This window comes from Notechis scutatus, chromosome 3 (assembly GCF_049901735.1).
Source record: "Notechis scutatus isolate UNSWTSFEM ecotype Mainland chromosome 3, rNotScu1.2, whole genome shotgun sequence".
Lineage (NCBI taxonomy): Eukaryota > Metazoa > Chordata > Lepidosauria > Squamata > Elapidae > Notechis > Notechis scutatus.
In genome coordinates, this window is record NC_142011.1 from 196325716 (window position 1) to 196340363 (window position 14648).

General features: G+C 40.0%; 2 protein-coding genes across 3 annotated transcripts in view; one reads left to right on the forward strand and one right to left on the reverse strand.

Annotated features, from left to right (window-relative positions):
• The window catches only part of WASHC5 (WASH complex subunit 5), a 36627-nt gene extending 34643 nt beyond the window's left edge, over positions 1-1984 (reverse strand). The window contains exon 1 of the mRNA XM_026679133.2: positions 1736-1984. The gene's annotated coding sequence lies outside the window, so the exon portion shown is untranslated. The remainder of the gene's footprint in view (positions 1-1735) is intronic.
• Positions 1985-1993: 9 nt separating this feature from the next.
• NSMCE2 (NSE2 SUMO ligase component of SMC5/6 complex) overlaps positions 1994-14648 on the forward strand; it is a 250083-nt gene continuing 237428 nt past the window's right edge. Inside the window, exons 1-2 of one of the 2 annotated variants that reach the window (XM_026679135.2) lie at positions 1994-2147; positions 8407-8553. In XM_026679135.2, coding sequence (XP_026534920.2) covers positions 2027-2147; positions 8407-8553 — 268 coding nt within the window. In that variant the 5' untranslated portion in view covers positions 1994-2026. The remainder of the gene's footprint in view (positions 2148-8406; positions 8554-14648) is intronic. The other variant, XM_087962183.1, reaches the window with a different exon arrangement.

The window sequence follows — 14648 nt, forward strand, 5'->3', positions numbered from 1 at the left end:
TTTATTTGGAAGTAAATGCAGACCTCAGGATACAGCAGTTTGTGACAAGGATTTAAAGATTTATCCAGATTCAGTTTCTCTAGGGCAGTGGTGGCTAACCTTTTTGGGCTCCTGTGCCAAAAATTGTGCATGCACCAGTGCATACGCACTCACGTGCCAGCACCCAGAATGCAATGTGCACACCCCTCCACACGCCCCCTATGCATGCGTGTGCAATCACCCCCTCCCGCCACCCCACTACCTGCACTGCGCCTCACAGCTGATTTTTTGGCTAGTTTGAAGCCTTTTTCGGCCTCCCAGAGGCTTGGAAAAAACCTCTGCAAGACTTTTCAGGCCGAATTATAGGCCTGTTTTGTCACTTCCAGGCCTCAAACCACTGAAAAAAATCAGCTGTGAGGTGCGCGCATGCACAGTGAGGTAAGTTTGCCTGTGGCTCACGTGCAGCACAAGTGGCACGCATGCCATGGGTTTGCCATCAATGTTCTAGGGTCTTTTTCTGGCTACAAAATGGCTCCATTCCTGTTTTGGGTAATGATATAATACAGTTGGGCAAAATGTCTGCTTAATACAATCATTAATAAAGAACAGAATTATTAAAATGAGATTATCAATGAAGTCAAATAGAACCTTCATGTGCCAGGCTAATATATCTTGCAGAAACTAAGTGCTACATTTTTTTTTTTAAAAAAAATCCATTATTCTCTCATGCAATTTACTTTCATAAAAACATCCAGCTTTTATGAAAATGATTCAGAGCAGGAAGCTAGAAAACATTTTGGTGATATGTCAAGTTTTTTTAAAAAAGAATTAAGGGTATACACATAATTTTGAATTTGAAACCATTTTAATTAAAAAAAACAGTTGGATGGTCAGAGTGAATTGCAACTGTTTGCAACAGGAGAGGAAAACAAATTCCCACTTTCAGTATAAACATTTTTAAAATGAATTGTCTGCAAACTTGGGTTACTTTTGCATAACTGGACATCAATGAGGAGATTAAGCTTCCTTCCTATCATTTTAAAACTCACCTTTCAAACTGATATTTATGTCCCACATTTTCACTCTTGGAGATCACAGAACATGTGCAGAGTAGGCCAGACTGACAATGACAACTGAACTGGGGAATCTACCACTGCCCCCCCAATGATTTTGCCCTCCACATTTAATTAACAACTATTTAATTAATAATGAATATTATTAGGCCTTTTGTTAAAGGCCAGGCAGAATTACAAGCACTCACATTCACTTATAGTTCTTTTTATAATTTTTCAACTGCTTTTAATTACATTTTAGTACTTTGAAGGTTGCTAAATTCTGTTCTACTATTAAATAAGGCAGACCTTGATAGCTCATGGATGACTTCACCACCAAACTAATGTACTATTATGTCTTGTTCTGTTCTGTTGGATTTTATTTTAATGTTTTAATTTTGGCTTGTAATAGTAATAAAAAAGTGACTGATTAACGCTTCTGCTTCCTAATTGTATCTATCGATTGCTTGTTTTTTCTTAGCTAAACCCTGTGCGCTGCCCATGTGTGAGATGGGCAGTTATATAAATTTAATAAATAGATTTCCCCCCCCAAGAGCATTGAACTGTATTATCGTATACAGTTTTATAACTGTATTATATATTAGTATTATACAATATATAATACTTCGGTATTATCGCATTAACTAAAATAACACTCAATAGTTGATCATGAATTAACAATTGCACGAAAGTATTTTCCGTACCGGACTTAAGACAAGAGATGGATGGAGCCTTCTTTCTCTTGGGCTCCCCTTGTCAAATCTGCAGGGAGACTCGCGGGTCGGGTCAGGATCCCTGGGTGCATGCAAGTCGTTAGAACGGGTGCAAAGTTGAGTGCAAGCCGAAAAACAGCCAGCAAAGAGAAGAAACAGGGCCGGAAACCGAGGCGAGACTGCAGACGGCCATCAAGGCTAGGCAGGGCCAGACGAGCTTCCCTTCATCTTGTGTCACATGAGGGTTTAACGCGGTCATGTGAACAGGCGCCGGCGTATGAGATGCCTCGCCACCCTTCCGAGTTGTCCCGCCTTCTCTTGCAAGCATCTGAGCGAGGATTCAAAATAAGAGGAAAAGAGAAAAATAAAAGGTTTTCCCCCCACCTCGTTCCCGAGGAAACAGGTAAGGGAGAAAGGGATGCTTCGAATAAATGCTGGTGCAATAACTGCACCCAAGCCCCGCGCTTGATCCGCTTCCTGGATGAATCCGTTTTTTGCATTCACAGGATGCTTTGAATCCCCAGCTAGCAAAGGGACTCGGCTTCGGTGCAAGCTTGGGGAGCTTTACTGACTGTGTGGATGCAGTCCTGATTTTGGGCGTGTGGCGCGAAGGGAGCCAAGTTTTCTGGGGAAAGAAAGCGGGGAGAGTTTTCATTTCTGAAAAGATGCTGCTGTGGAATTCTGGGAATTGAAGTCCGCACAACTGAAAGTTGCCTAGTTTGAAAAAAAATATTTATTTATATCTCGCCTTTCAACAGGTTCCCTGACAGTGACAGTTTGGTTGAGTTCTAGCTCACCTCGGCTTTCCAAATCATTTTTTACTTTGTTGGCAAATGGTTTTTTTCTTTATATTGATATTTTTATGATTTGATTGTTTATTGTACCCTATGACTATTATTAAGTGTTGTACCTTATGATTCTTGACGAATGTATCTTTTCTTTTATGTACACTGAGAGCATTTGCACCAAGACAAATTCCTTGTGTGTCCAATCACACTTGGCCAATAAAGAATTCTATTACTATTCTATTACTATTTAACCACACAATCAAGTGCTTGTTTTGTTGTCTGCCAAGCAAAGAAAACATAAGCACACTATGTTCCAGTAAGAATAATCCATAATCATTCAAGAGATGTATGGGATCAAGCCAGCATTCTGGGTTAGAGGCAAGTGAAATGGGCATTTATGAGCATCCACAATTTTAGGTGCTGGAACCTATATCTAGGTATTATAAAAGTGGACACACGGCTAATGGAAAAGTGGACTTCTGGTGCTAAAATATATTTGGTTTTGGTTTGGCAATTTCTGGTTTAGCATGATGTGAATCCCAGATACATGTTTGTGCTTCATTCAACAGGTGGGAAAGAAAAGGTCTCAATTTCAAGCAATCTTGTGTATACTTGTGTAGCTTCTCAAGAACAGTGTGAAGTGGCTGGTGCTTGCCATCTTCTGAGATAGTTCTGGAGTCTAGCCTAGGGGAATTTCTTAGTGGTCTCCCTTCCAAATATTAATTGGTAGGTATGTGAGAATGACCTTGGGGGACTGATCCTGTCTGAGGAATGGTCAGATAACAATTTCAAAAAAGGAAAATAGAATAGAATAACGGGGTTGGAAGGGACCTTGAAGGTGTTCTACTCCAACCCACTGCTTAGGCAGGAAACCCTACCATTTCAGACAAATGGTTGTCCAATCTCTTCTTAAAAACTTCCAATGTTGGAGCATTTACAACTTCTCAAGGCAAGTTGTTCCACTGATTAATTGTTCTCATTGTCAGGAAATTTATCCTTAGTTCTAGGTTGTTTCTCTCCTTGATTAGTTTCCACCCATTGCTTCTTGTCCTGCCATCAGGTGCTTTGGAGCAGTGGCCCCCAACCTTTTTTGTGCCACGGCCCGGTACCGGCATCACAAAATGATCCGCGGCCCGGTACCAGCATCAGCACGCATGGCAAGGCGAGCCGAGCGACCGGCCAGCCAGCGGTCCCCCGCTTCTCCCCTCCACCTTCAACTCCTCCTTTGTACCTTTGTCGATGGGCTTTGGGATGGCTTCAGGACGGTCGCTTGGCTCACCTTGCCTTGGGTGTTGAAAGAATCCTCGCACCTTAGTTTTGTTCGAAGCCACACACCCCCTTCGATGAAACTAAGGCGCGAGGATTCCTTCAGGACCCAAACGCCTCTTTCCAACCGGAAAAGCTCACCGGAAGCACTTTCTCATCAAAACAAGATGGCGGCGCCCAGCAAACTGGCGGCCCGGTAGAAAATGTTCCACGGACCGGTCCCGGTCCGGGGCCCGGTGGTTGGGGACCCCTGCTTTGGAGAATAGCTTGACTCCCTCTTCTTTGTGGCAACCCTTGATATATCAAAACACTGCTATCATGTCCCCCCTAGTCCTTCTTTTCATTAAAAGTAAGAGAGAAAATAGCCCACAGTTATATATTAGGTGGAGCAAGAAGAAACTCTTCCTAGTATTCCAGAATATAAAATAGATGGTGGGAGATTTGTACTTTCAGACTTGCAAGATTCTCTTAATGTAGCCTTACAATAACAGAATTACCTTATCTAGCCATATTCCTGGTATGGTCTACTTGGTAAGGCTGACATAATCAGGCCATATCATGCTTTGTGTGCAAGATTAATCGAGTGCTGCCACCTTGTGAGAGATTTATTCAATAAGCAATGGTTGGATCAGGGCTTACGGTGTCATTGCTTAGATGCACAGGTCCTGCTAAATTGCAGTGAGTTTGACTCATTGTTGCTATAGAACAGTGATGGCTAACCTTTTTGGGCTCCCGTGCCGATAATTGTGAGCGCGCTTGCCTGCTCCTGCTTGCGTGCCATCACCCAGAAGGTAATGTATGTGGCCCCCCCATGCCTCCTGCACATGTGCACACAACCAGGGGTGGGATTCTACCAGTTCTCACCTATTCAGTAGAACCAGTTGTTAACATTCTAAGCAGTTCGGAGAACTGGTTGTTAGAAGAAATTACTGGCCTAATCCTGTAAGGGAGGCAGGAAGGAAACATTCTGGTGTTGCTTACAGAAATTGCCTCTCCATTAACCCTTATTACATTCTTGGCAGGACTAGGCTTCCTGTCTCAGGACTGTCTCTGGAGTTTTTTCCCCCTCCTTTGCTGGTACTTTGCTTGAGTGGAGTGACCATTCAAAGTTACAATGGCACTGAAAAAAGTGACTTATGACTGTTTTTCACGCTTACAACTGTTGCAGCATCCCCACAGTCATGAGAGGCCAGGCAAGGAGATGCGTGCCTCGATACGAGTGATATTGAGTTGGCCACGCCCAGCCAATAACATGACCACCAACCCATGTCCACCCAGTCACATGACCACCAAACCACACCCACCAACTAAGCCACGCCCAAAGAACCGGTTGTTAAAAAATTTGAATCCTACCCCTGCACACAACCCACGCGACTCGCACGATCTGCGCTTCTGCGCATGTGTGTGTGACACATGCTGTGTGCTTCTGCGCCTGCGCATGTGACCCCCTTTGCGCCTCATGCTTCTGCACATGCACGAGTGTGTCCTGCACGCCCCTGCGCCCTTGCACATGCGCGCCAGATACCTGACAATCTGGCGGGCGTGCAGTGCGCGCATACACTGTAGACCTTTTCTGGGCGAGTGCTCGTGTGCCAGCAGTAATGGCTCTGAGTGCCACTTCCGGCACGCATGCCATAGGTTCGCCACCACGGCTATAGAAACTAAGCCGTGACCCTTCACAAACATAGCTTAGTGTGGTATCTGATATGTCAGTATTTCCCATAAACTAACTAGTGATGAAACCACAGTCAGAATGAACAGGTAAAAAATTAGCAGCAGTTAAAATTATATGAGAGCAATAACATTCTGGTATGCTTACAGTGACAATAAAAATGGCCCTTGTACTATAAAATCCTAAATCTAGAATTGGCCAAGCTAGGATAGGATGTTATTATTATTAAATGTACAGGTAGTCCTTGACTTACAACAGTTTGCTTAGTGACAGTTCAAAGTAACAATGACACTGAAAAAAGGGACATGACCATTTTTCACACTTATGACCGTTGCAGCATCTCCATGATCATGGGTTCAAAACTCAGATGCTTGGTAACTGGTTCATATTTATGATGGTTACAATTGTCCTGGAATTATGTGATCCCCTTTTGTGACCTTCTGACAAGCCAAATCAATGGGGAAACCAGATCCACTTAACACGTAACAACCATGTTACTAATTTAACAACTGCTGAACAAATGTGGCAAGAAAAGTCGTAAAATGGGGCAAAACTCACTGAACGCATTTCTCACTTAGCAACATAAATGTGGGGTTCAATTGTGATAGTAAGCTGAGGACCACCTGTATTTGCCACCTGTCTCATTTCGAAGCAACACTTCTTCTTAACCTTGTTAAGGAGAAATGCTAAGGTTTTGATTGCTACTTTGGCGCAAAGTTTTCAGAAGTTATTTAGTTCAGCAAACGCATCTAACAAAATCAAGGGTGTCTTTTTAGCTGTTGTTTTCTCTAAAAGGTGGGGAAAAAATCAATTGTGCTAGGAGAGCTTTACACAGTTTTGCGTTTGTGTGCCAGTGATACCTGATACTCATGCCTTAGGCACCCCCTGACTGGATTACTGCAGTGTGGTCTGCATGGGGCTGCCCTTGAAGAGTATCCATAGCTTCAGCTTGTGGAAAATGTGGTGGTGTCGGCAATGATAAGTAAGTGCTTCCAAACAGCATGGGTTAACACCTCTGTTTCCAGAATTGCATGGGTTGCCAGTTTGCTTCTGGGTCTAACTCAAGATTTTGACCCCTAAAGCCCCATTGTGGCATGGTAACTAGGTTATTTGGGGGACTGCCTTGTTCTGATTAGATCTGCTCATCACCTCAGATCCGGCACGAAAGACAAAGGCCATCTCTCTCAGGGAACTACACCTGGCGAGCCTGAGGAGATGGGCCTTCTCTGCTATGGCGCCTGCCTAAGGCAGCTTCTAAAGTTTGGTCTTCTAATTTTGGGCCATTTTTAGTTAATTTTGGCCCATTTTCCCCCCACTTTGCTCCTTAACTTTAGTACTAGAGCCTGAAGATCCTCCTTGGTGGAATTAAAATTGGAAGACCTGACGCAAAACAGGCCATTTCTATTCAATTGCTACTTGGCCAAACACTTGTTGCGACTTGGTTTGTTTACAATATTCTGAAACATATATAGTACATGAAATACAATGAAATAGTAGGGTGGGTTTATTTCTGGCCTGTTTTAATTCAGGTTTTGAATGGGAGAACATCAAGAAATCCTGGGGCAGAAAGAGAACTGAAAAGTTAAAAACTTTCTGGAAAAAGAAACTATTTCCATATTATTGCCAAGAAAATTATGAATTGGCGTATGAATTGAAGGATTCTTCAGCTATTATACAAAAAGAACTAAAAGTCTTTAAGCTTTAAAAGGTTAAAAGAACGCTGATTTTTACAACACCTTGTATATATTTCATTTTATTGTTTGCGATATTTGGATTAATATGCAAACTTGTTTTCTGTGTATAGCCGAGAATTAATTTTCTCTCTCTGTATCCTGTTTGAGGCAAAACCATGCATATTCTTTGAGAGGAAGCCTAATTTAACATTCAGTTTTCATTTTTTATGTTTAAAACTGCTCACCAAATATACTTTAGAGAAATTTAATCCTCATTTTCCATTATATACAAAACATGGTGTTCATTATTTTTGTTTATTTTCTTACATATATTTTATTATTCTGCTAATTGGTTGAAAGGTTTTCACAGCATCTGTGGTTGAAGAGGAGAAAAACACCCCATATTTATTAAAAGCCATTACACCACTGCTTAAAATGAAACAAATCTCTCAATCAAAATGAAATAATAGCAGAAGTTTGAAAGGCATTGAGAGACGATGTCAATGGGTAGTTGACTTAAAGCCAATGTGATTTGCTCTATATGCCTGCTATATACCCAGATAATATATTAAGTGATTGTGTGTTCAATAAAATGTGTAGACTTCCTGTGCCTGATCCAACCTCATGTGGAGAAATGTCATCAGTTATATCACATATAGTGTTATGTCACCAGGCCTGGGCCTCCCTGAAAACTGAAGAGATGGCTCCATTATTGAGGTGGATATACTCATTTTTCTCTGCGCTGGAGTTTGGGCATAAGTTTAACAATATTTAATTTTATTTAAATAAATAGAAATATTTAAATATTTAATTTTCTAACACTGACTTTTTACACATTTATACAATTGCTTTTATATATTCACTGTTTTACTTGATTATAATACACAACACAGAGTCAGTGGGATGGGGAGCCATATAAATTCAATAAACAAATTAATGTCACATGTATATGTTGTCTCTCCATCTGTCAGGTGAACATGCAAATGTTCATTTGGTAGGAGGACATTGAATATTTCCTTGTTTTTGTGATTTTTGAATTGATCTAAGAAAAGATGGACATTGATTGCAGCTTCTTGTTTCTTCAAAATTAGATTGAAATGGATAAGCCAGCTCATTCCTTTACAGACTGGGAAAATTGTATTATTTTATTGATTGGCTGATACCATTTTTGAGCCACATTAAAAAAAAAAACACCAGATGGGTCACATGCATGTCATAGAATAATAAAACATTGTAGTGATAACTATTGTTGTTTTTTTTTAGGGCGCTTGATCAAAATGTCCAGACAGCCATTGATTTCTTTTAGTGGTGTGGACGCATGTCTGAGTTCTCTGAAAACCTGCAAGACCTATATAAACACTGGCATGGATGTAACCACAAATGTGGCCCTTGATCTTGTGGAAAATCACAGTGAGTTCAGTTTTGGGATCTATTCTTACTTCTTTTTCAAAACTTTCAGGGGGGTCTTGCAGGCTTCAGCCCTGTTCTTTCATTGTATGATTCAATATGGGCATCATTTTAGGTATTTCAGCTGATTTTCTGTCAGCTTGAACTTGGCTACCATGCAGCATAACAAACAAAATTTCTGATTTATAATAGGAATCTTGAGGAGGGTTGTTCTCTCTTGCACTCTGAATTCTAAGACCTTCATAAAATAAGATCCTCCCCCCCCCCCAATTTCTTTCCAGCATTTGGGCTCAATACGTCCTTTCCAGGTGCTAAACTGCTTTTTATATAGGTGTGGTTATAACTGTTGGGGGGAAGCAGTGAGCTACAAATTGTGCGATGCCATCTCCAGAGTGTTCAATGGTATTTAGGTGAAGGGAAAATGGCATCTTTGAAAGCAAGGTGGTTTCTCCTTGTATCAGTAGATCAGTTTTGGGGGTGCATGTCGCCGGATGAAAGTTCAGAAAGTTTGGAGGGTGAGGGAAACTAAGACCTTTGTTCTTCTCCTTTTCTGACTGTACCAGAAGCAAAAATATTTGTGTTGTTCCAGGAGATGGCTGTAATTCAACACTGAGTGCAGTTGCTTGCCTTTGTGGATATGAGGCCTAGCTGTGGGGCGCTCAGGTTTATTTATTCTTACGTATTTTACAATATTTGAAAAGCACCTTAATCCAAAAGATAGTAGGCTATGTACTAAAAAGAGAAGAAGAACATATTAATTAATTGCATTCAAATGGGGCATTAAAATTACCAACCTACTACATTCAGAAGGATGTATACACCCCACAATGCTCACTAAAATAAAATGGTTTTAAGAAAAGAAAGTTGCATCCCTGGGTTTCGGTAGTGGGAAGCATGTTTTTTGGCTGCTACCAAAATACCTGTTTTTCAACCCACACATCTCTTAGATCATATGGAAACAGGACTCTAGTAGACTTCCTCTTGAAATTTAGACCAGATAGGCAGAATTATACTTGATCTGAAGAAGGCCATGTTAGGGTAAAAATGTGGCTTGTGATTCAGCCCAGATGTTCAACTTCTTGTTCCAAATTCTGGAAATTCCTCTTAATTTTCATCTATTGGTTCTAGTCCTCTTTTCTAGGGCAATGTCTACTCCCTCTTTTATGTGATTACACTTTGGATTTTTGAAGACTATTTTCTGATCTCCACAGTTGTCTCTTCCTTTGGCTAAACATACCAAATGTAACTGATCTAACACCAAGATTTAAGATTATCTGTTGTTATTTATTTTTTATAAGACTTGAGAAAATATAACAGTAGGATCAGTTTAACTATAAATATTCTCTGGATCAAAAAGAGGCTAGATAGCTTGTGATGCTTCAATTGGCAAACCTGCACGTATTTGGGAATTGAACTGGGTGGCTCAAAGTCCCTTCTAATTCTGCAATTGTATATTCATTTATTACATTTGTGTCCTGCTTATATCCGCCACCACAGCCCTGCAAAATAGGTTGGGCTGATAAGAGAATGATTGGCCAAACATCATTTTGCAATTTTTTATGGTGAAGCAGTGGCTCAGTAGCTAAGACATTGAGCTTGTTGATCAGAAAGGTTGGCAGTTCAGCGGTTCAAATTCCTAGCGCCGCGTAACAGAGTGAGCTCCCATTACTTGTCCCAACTTCTGCCAACTTAGCAGTTCGAAAGCACATAAAAAATGCAAGTAGAAAAATAGGGACCACTTTGGTGGGAAGGTAACAGCGTTCTGTGCGCCTTCGGCATTTAGTCATGCCGGCCACATGACCACGGAGACGTCTTCGGACAGCGCTGGCTCTTCAGCTTTGTAATGGAGATGAACACCACCCCCTAGAGCCGGAAATGACTAGCACGTATGTGCGAGGGGAACCTTTACCTTTAGGAAGCTGAACAAGGGTCTCTCTCATCAAGATCCATGTCCCTAACCAATGCACTCTACTGCCTCTCAAAGCTTTCTCTCTGCTTGGAATCTCTCAGATTGTTCACAATTCTTTTATTTCCTAGGTGGTGTTGGGATTTGTAGCTTAATATCATGGATGAAGCATTGTCCTTTGAACAACTATGGAAAAAGCATACCATGAGATGGCAGCAGAGACTTCATATTGCATAACTCATGAAGTTATTTGCGGTCATACTTCTGCTAAACATTCTACAGGTCCCTAGTATTGAAAGCAAAAGGATTTAGGACTATGTCTTAAAGAAGGCATGAACAAAGAATTCCACTGTAAGGGTTAACAGATCAAACTGGTCTTTTAAAATAAATTTAAATCAAGATTTTAGCATGCCTTTCTGTATTGGGAATGTCACATCTTCTTGCTTGGCATTGCCTACTGGGATTCTCAATCTGTGTGTCAGTGATGTCTTGAAGTGATGGCATGCCAGTGATGGGGAAACAGTAATTCTCTGGATTAACAACTTTTAAGATGTATGGATTTCAATTCCCAGAATTTCCTAGCTGGCTGGGGAATTCTGGGAATTGAAATACACACATCTTAAAGTTGCTGAGATTGGGAAACACTGCTCTAAAAGTAATTGGACTCAACTTCCAGTCAGCCGCTATAGTCATGATAATGGGAATTGCAGGACCATAGTTTCCTCTCATTTTCATTGTGCTATTAAGTCCTCCTTGGTAGAGCTGTTCAGTATAGCTAAAGCTGCTTTCAAAGTATAAACATGCATAATGATATTTTAATTTTTTTGCAGGTTTGCCTGGCAATTTACATGCCGAATTATTACTATTTTCCTCAAAGTTACTCATACAGTTTAAGGGGTTAAATAAAATAATTATAAATTGTTAGCCCTAGAAGGTAGGCCAAGTCACAAAACTGATCCAGCAGATATTTTGGGAATTGTCCTTTTGAATATCAATCCTACCATAGGGAACTGCGGGACATTTAGCAGAGGCATGTAAGATATAATAATAGATTCTACAAAGTCTATTCAAGTTTCTCTGTGTTGTATTTTATACTGAAAAGATCAATGTGGGGTTAGTTTGAGTTTCTTCCTCATGCTTCTGTCAGTCTGTGGACTGTTCAAATTCTTTAATGCTCTCCTCTATCTTCTCTTTCCCAAATTAACTCTTAAGTTCCTTTGTATAAATAGGTTTTTGTGATACAGAATTGAAATCTACATCAACCAATTAATTTTACCATTAATTAATCCGTAAGAATATGAAAAACCTGTCACTTTCACACTCCTAGTCCAATCCCTTAATCACTACACACCATTGGGCATCATCAAGCCTTACAATATGGATCTATCAGAGTCCTGCTTACAGGAGACTCTGTCTGGAGTTGGGTCCTATTTTTTTCTTGAGGAAGGGAGATAGGAGCCAAACAATGATATGATATGAGGGCTGATTTTGAAAGTATTTTGGCTATGATTGATCTTGTGCTTCCAGGACACAGATCTCAAACATAAATATGCAAGGGCAACTAGCTAATACAGAAAGATATGTAAGAGTGTGGTGAGAGCCAATGGTGTGTAGTGATTAAGGGATTGGACTGGGAGTGGGAAGACACAGAAAAATTCTCTAAAATCCTCCTTCCCTGTAGTATTATTATTTTAATTCTACTGTTTAACTATAGAAAACTAACTGGTTAAAATAGTGTTTATCCTAGTGTTGAGACTCTAGAAACAACAAAATGATTAGGGAGCTGGAGGCTAAAACATACAAAAAAACTGTTGCAAGAATTGGGTATGTCTAGCTTAATGAATATCTAAAGGGCTGCCACAAAGAAGCAAGTCAACCTATTCTCCAAAGCACCTGAAGGCAGGACAAGAAGAAATGGATTGAAACTAATCAAGGAAAGAATCAACCTAGAACTAGGGAGAAATTTTCTGGCCATTGGAACAATTAATCAGTGGAACAACTTGCCTCCAGAAGTTGTGAATGCTCCAACACTAGAAGTTTTTAAGAAGAGATTGGACAACCATTTCTCTGAAATGGTGTAGTGTTTTCTGCTTGAGAAGGGGGTTTGATTAGAAGACCTCCAAGGTCCCTTCCAACTCTAATATTTTGTTATTCTTTGGACATAATACATTTCCCATTTCATCTTAATGGAAAGATAATCCCAAATCCCTAACTGAGTCCATTCCTTCGTTAATCCGTCTAAATGTTTAAAAATCTTGCTTTTTAAAACTGTGGCAAGTATCTGAGGGTCATGGAACTCTATCCTGTTGACTACTTGGAATTCCAAAATTACGCCTATTAGGGATTTTGAACATTTTCCCCAGTAGCCCACATAGCTCCTTTTAAAAAAGTGATTTGTTTTTTTAAGAGAAACAACATTTATTTAAAACATAATCCCTAGAGCAGAGATTTTGTGGGGCTGATCCTTCAGCGATGTCTACAAACCATGACTCAGCTGAATCAGGCTGACGTAAGGAAGGAGTTAAAAATACAGAAATGACTGGAAAGTTCTCCCTACATATACTGTTTTTGTGGGGGTGGGGGCACAGTTCACAAGTCCAGTATTGCAGTAACATCTTTATTCTCTGCTTGCCTTGTCATTATTCCTCAGAGAGCTTTCGCTATGTTGTTAACCTGACATTGTTTGGAAAAACTGGGCAGGCTTTACATATCGGGGTTTCCCCTTCTATCAATTTCCTCGTTTGGAAATGTCTCTTGCAAAGGTCAAAGAAAAAAGGGATTTCTTTCTCACAATGTTGGAAGTTACTTCATTTGTCTTGTTTGTAACTTTTTTTAAAAAAAATCAGTTTCCCAACTTAACACTTGGGAAATTGTGATATATTTTTTTCCAACCATCACCTGGGCACCCATAACCCATAATGATCTCTTTTAGAATATGAATTTGCCTCTGCTGTAGCTCTTCTAAAGCCACCTGAATTGGAATAAAATGGCTATTCCTATCAAAATTTGGGATTTTCCATCCAAGGTTTAGATTGAGGAAGGTGAGGGAGTTCAGTTGATTTCATCGAACACAGTCAATTTTAGGAGAAAACTAGAAAACCCATGACCCTGTGGATCACCCTTTCAGAGATACTTCCTTACCTTCAGTGCCTTCAATAATAACAGAAGTTCTAATGTGTTGCCTTCACTGGAAAAGTTGAGATACATCCAGAGATCTATCTGGCTTGAAAGCAGCCCATGTTGAACTGCATGGCACAATCAAACATCAGCATTGGAAATGTTTTGTGACATTTTGTATTACAGTAGAATCTCTGGTCATGACCATAGTTTGTTCCATAACTTTGGCGATTTCTTCATCTTCTAATATTTCATCTTCAGGAATTTCTGGACCAGGGGTCGTGTTTGATCCCCACCTGAGTATGTGTTTGTGACTAGATTCAAAAATTTTGTGAATTTTTTGATCGGAACCCAATTTGGTTGTGGTCAGAAGCATTCATGACCAGAAGTTCTACTGTACATCATAAATTGTTTAATTATAATTATGTCATAAACTGTTTTATAAAATTTGCCAAATTTCAATTCCATGGGAATGATTGGCTCCTGAGTTTTGAACACATTCTGTAAGTTAGGGCATTGGAGGTACCTTGGCTCAAAACATTTTGCCCTAGACTACACTGTTTTGCCCAGTTAAAGGTGATGGGAATGAAAAAATTTAGTACAGGTTGTCCTCTATGTCAATTGAACCCAAAATTTCTGTTGCTAAGCAGGATAATTGTTAGGTGAGTTTTGTTTTGCTCCATTTTATGACCTTTCTTGCTCTTAAGTGAATCGTTCCACTTGTTAACGTGGCTGTTAAAGAGAATCTGGCTTCCCCATTGTATTTGCTTGTCAGAAGTCACAAAAAGTGATCACATAACCCCAGGGCACTGCAACTGTCATAAATATGAGTCAATTGCCAAGCATTCAAATTTTGATCACATGACTGTGGGGATGCTGCAATGGTTTTAAGTGTAAAGAATGGTCATAACTCATTTTTTTTGTACCGTTGTAACTTTAAACAATCACTAAACAAATGGTTGTAAGTTAAGGACTACCTGTAGTAAATCGATTCAAAACACTGTTTTGATTAGGTTTGGGAAAATATATTTTTTTTCTAAATCGGGGGTAAAAAAATATTGAGTTGGACATTAGC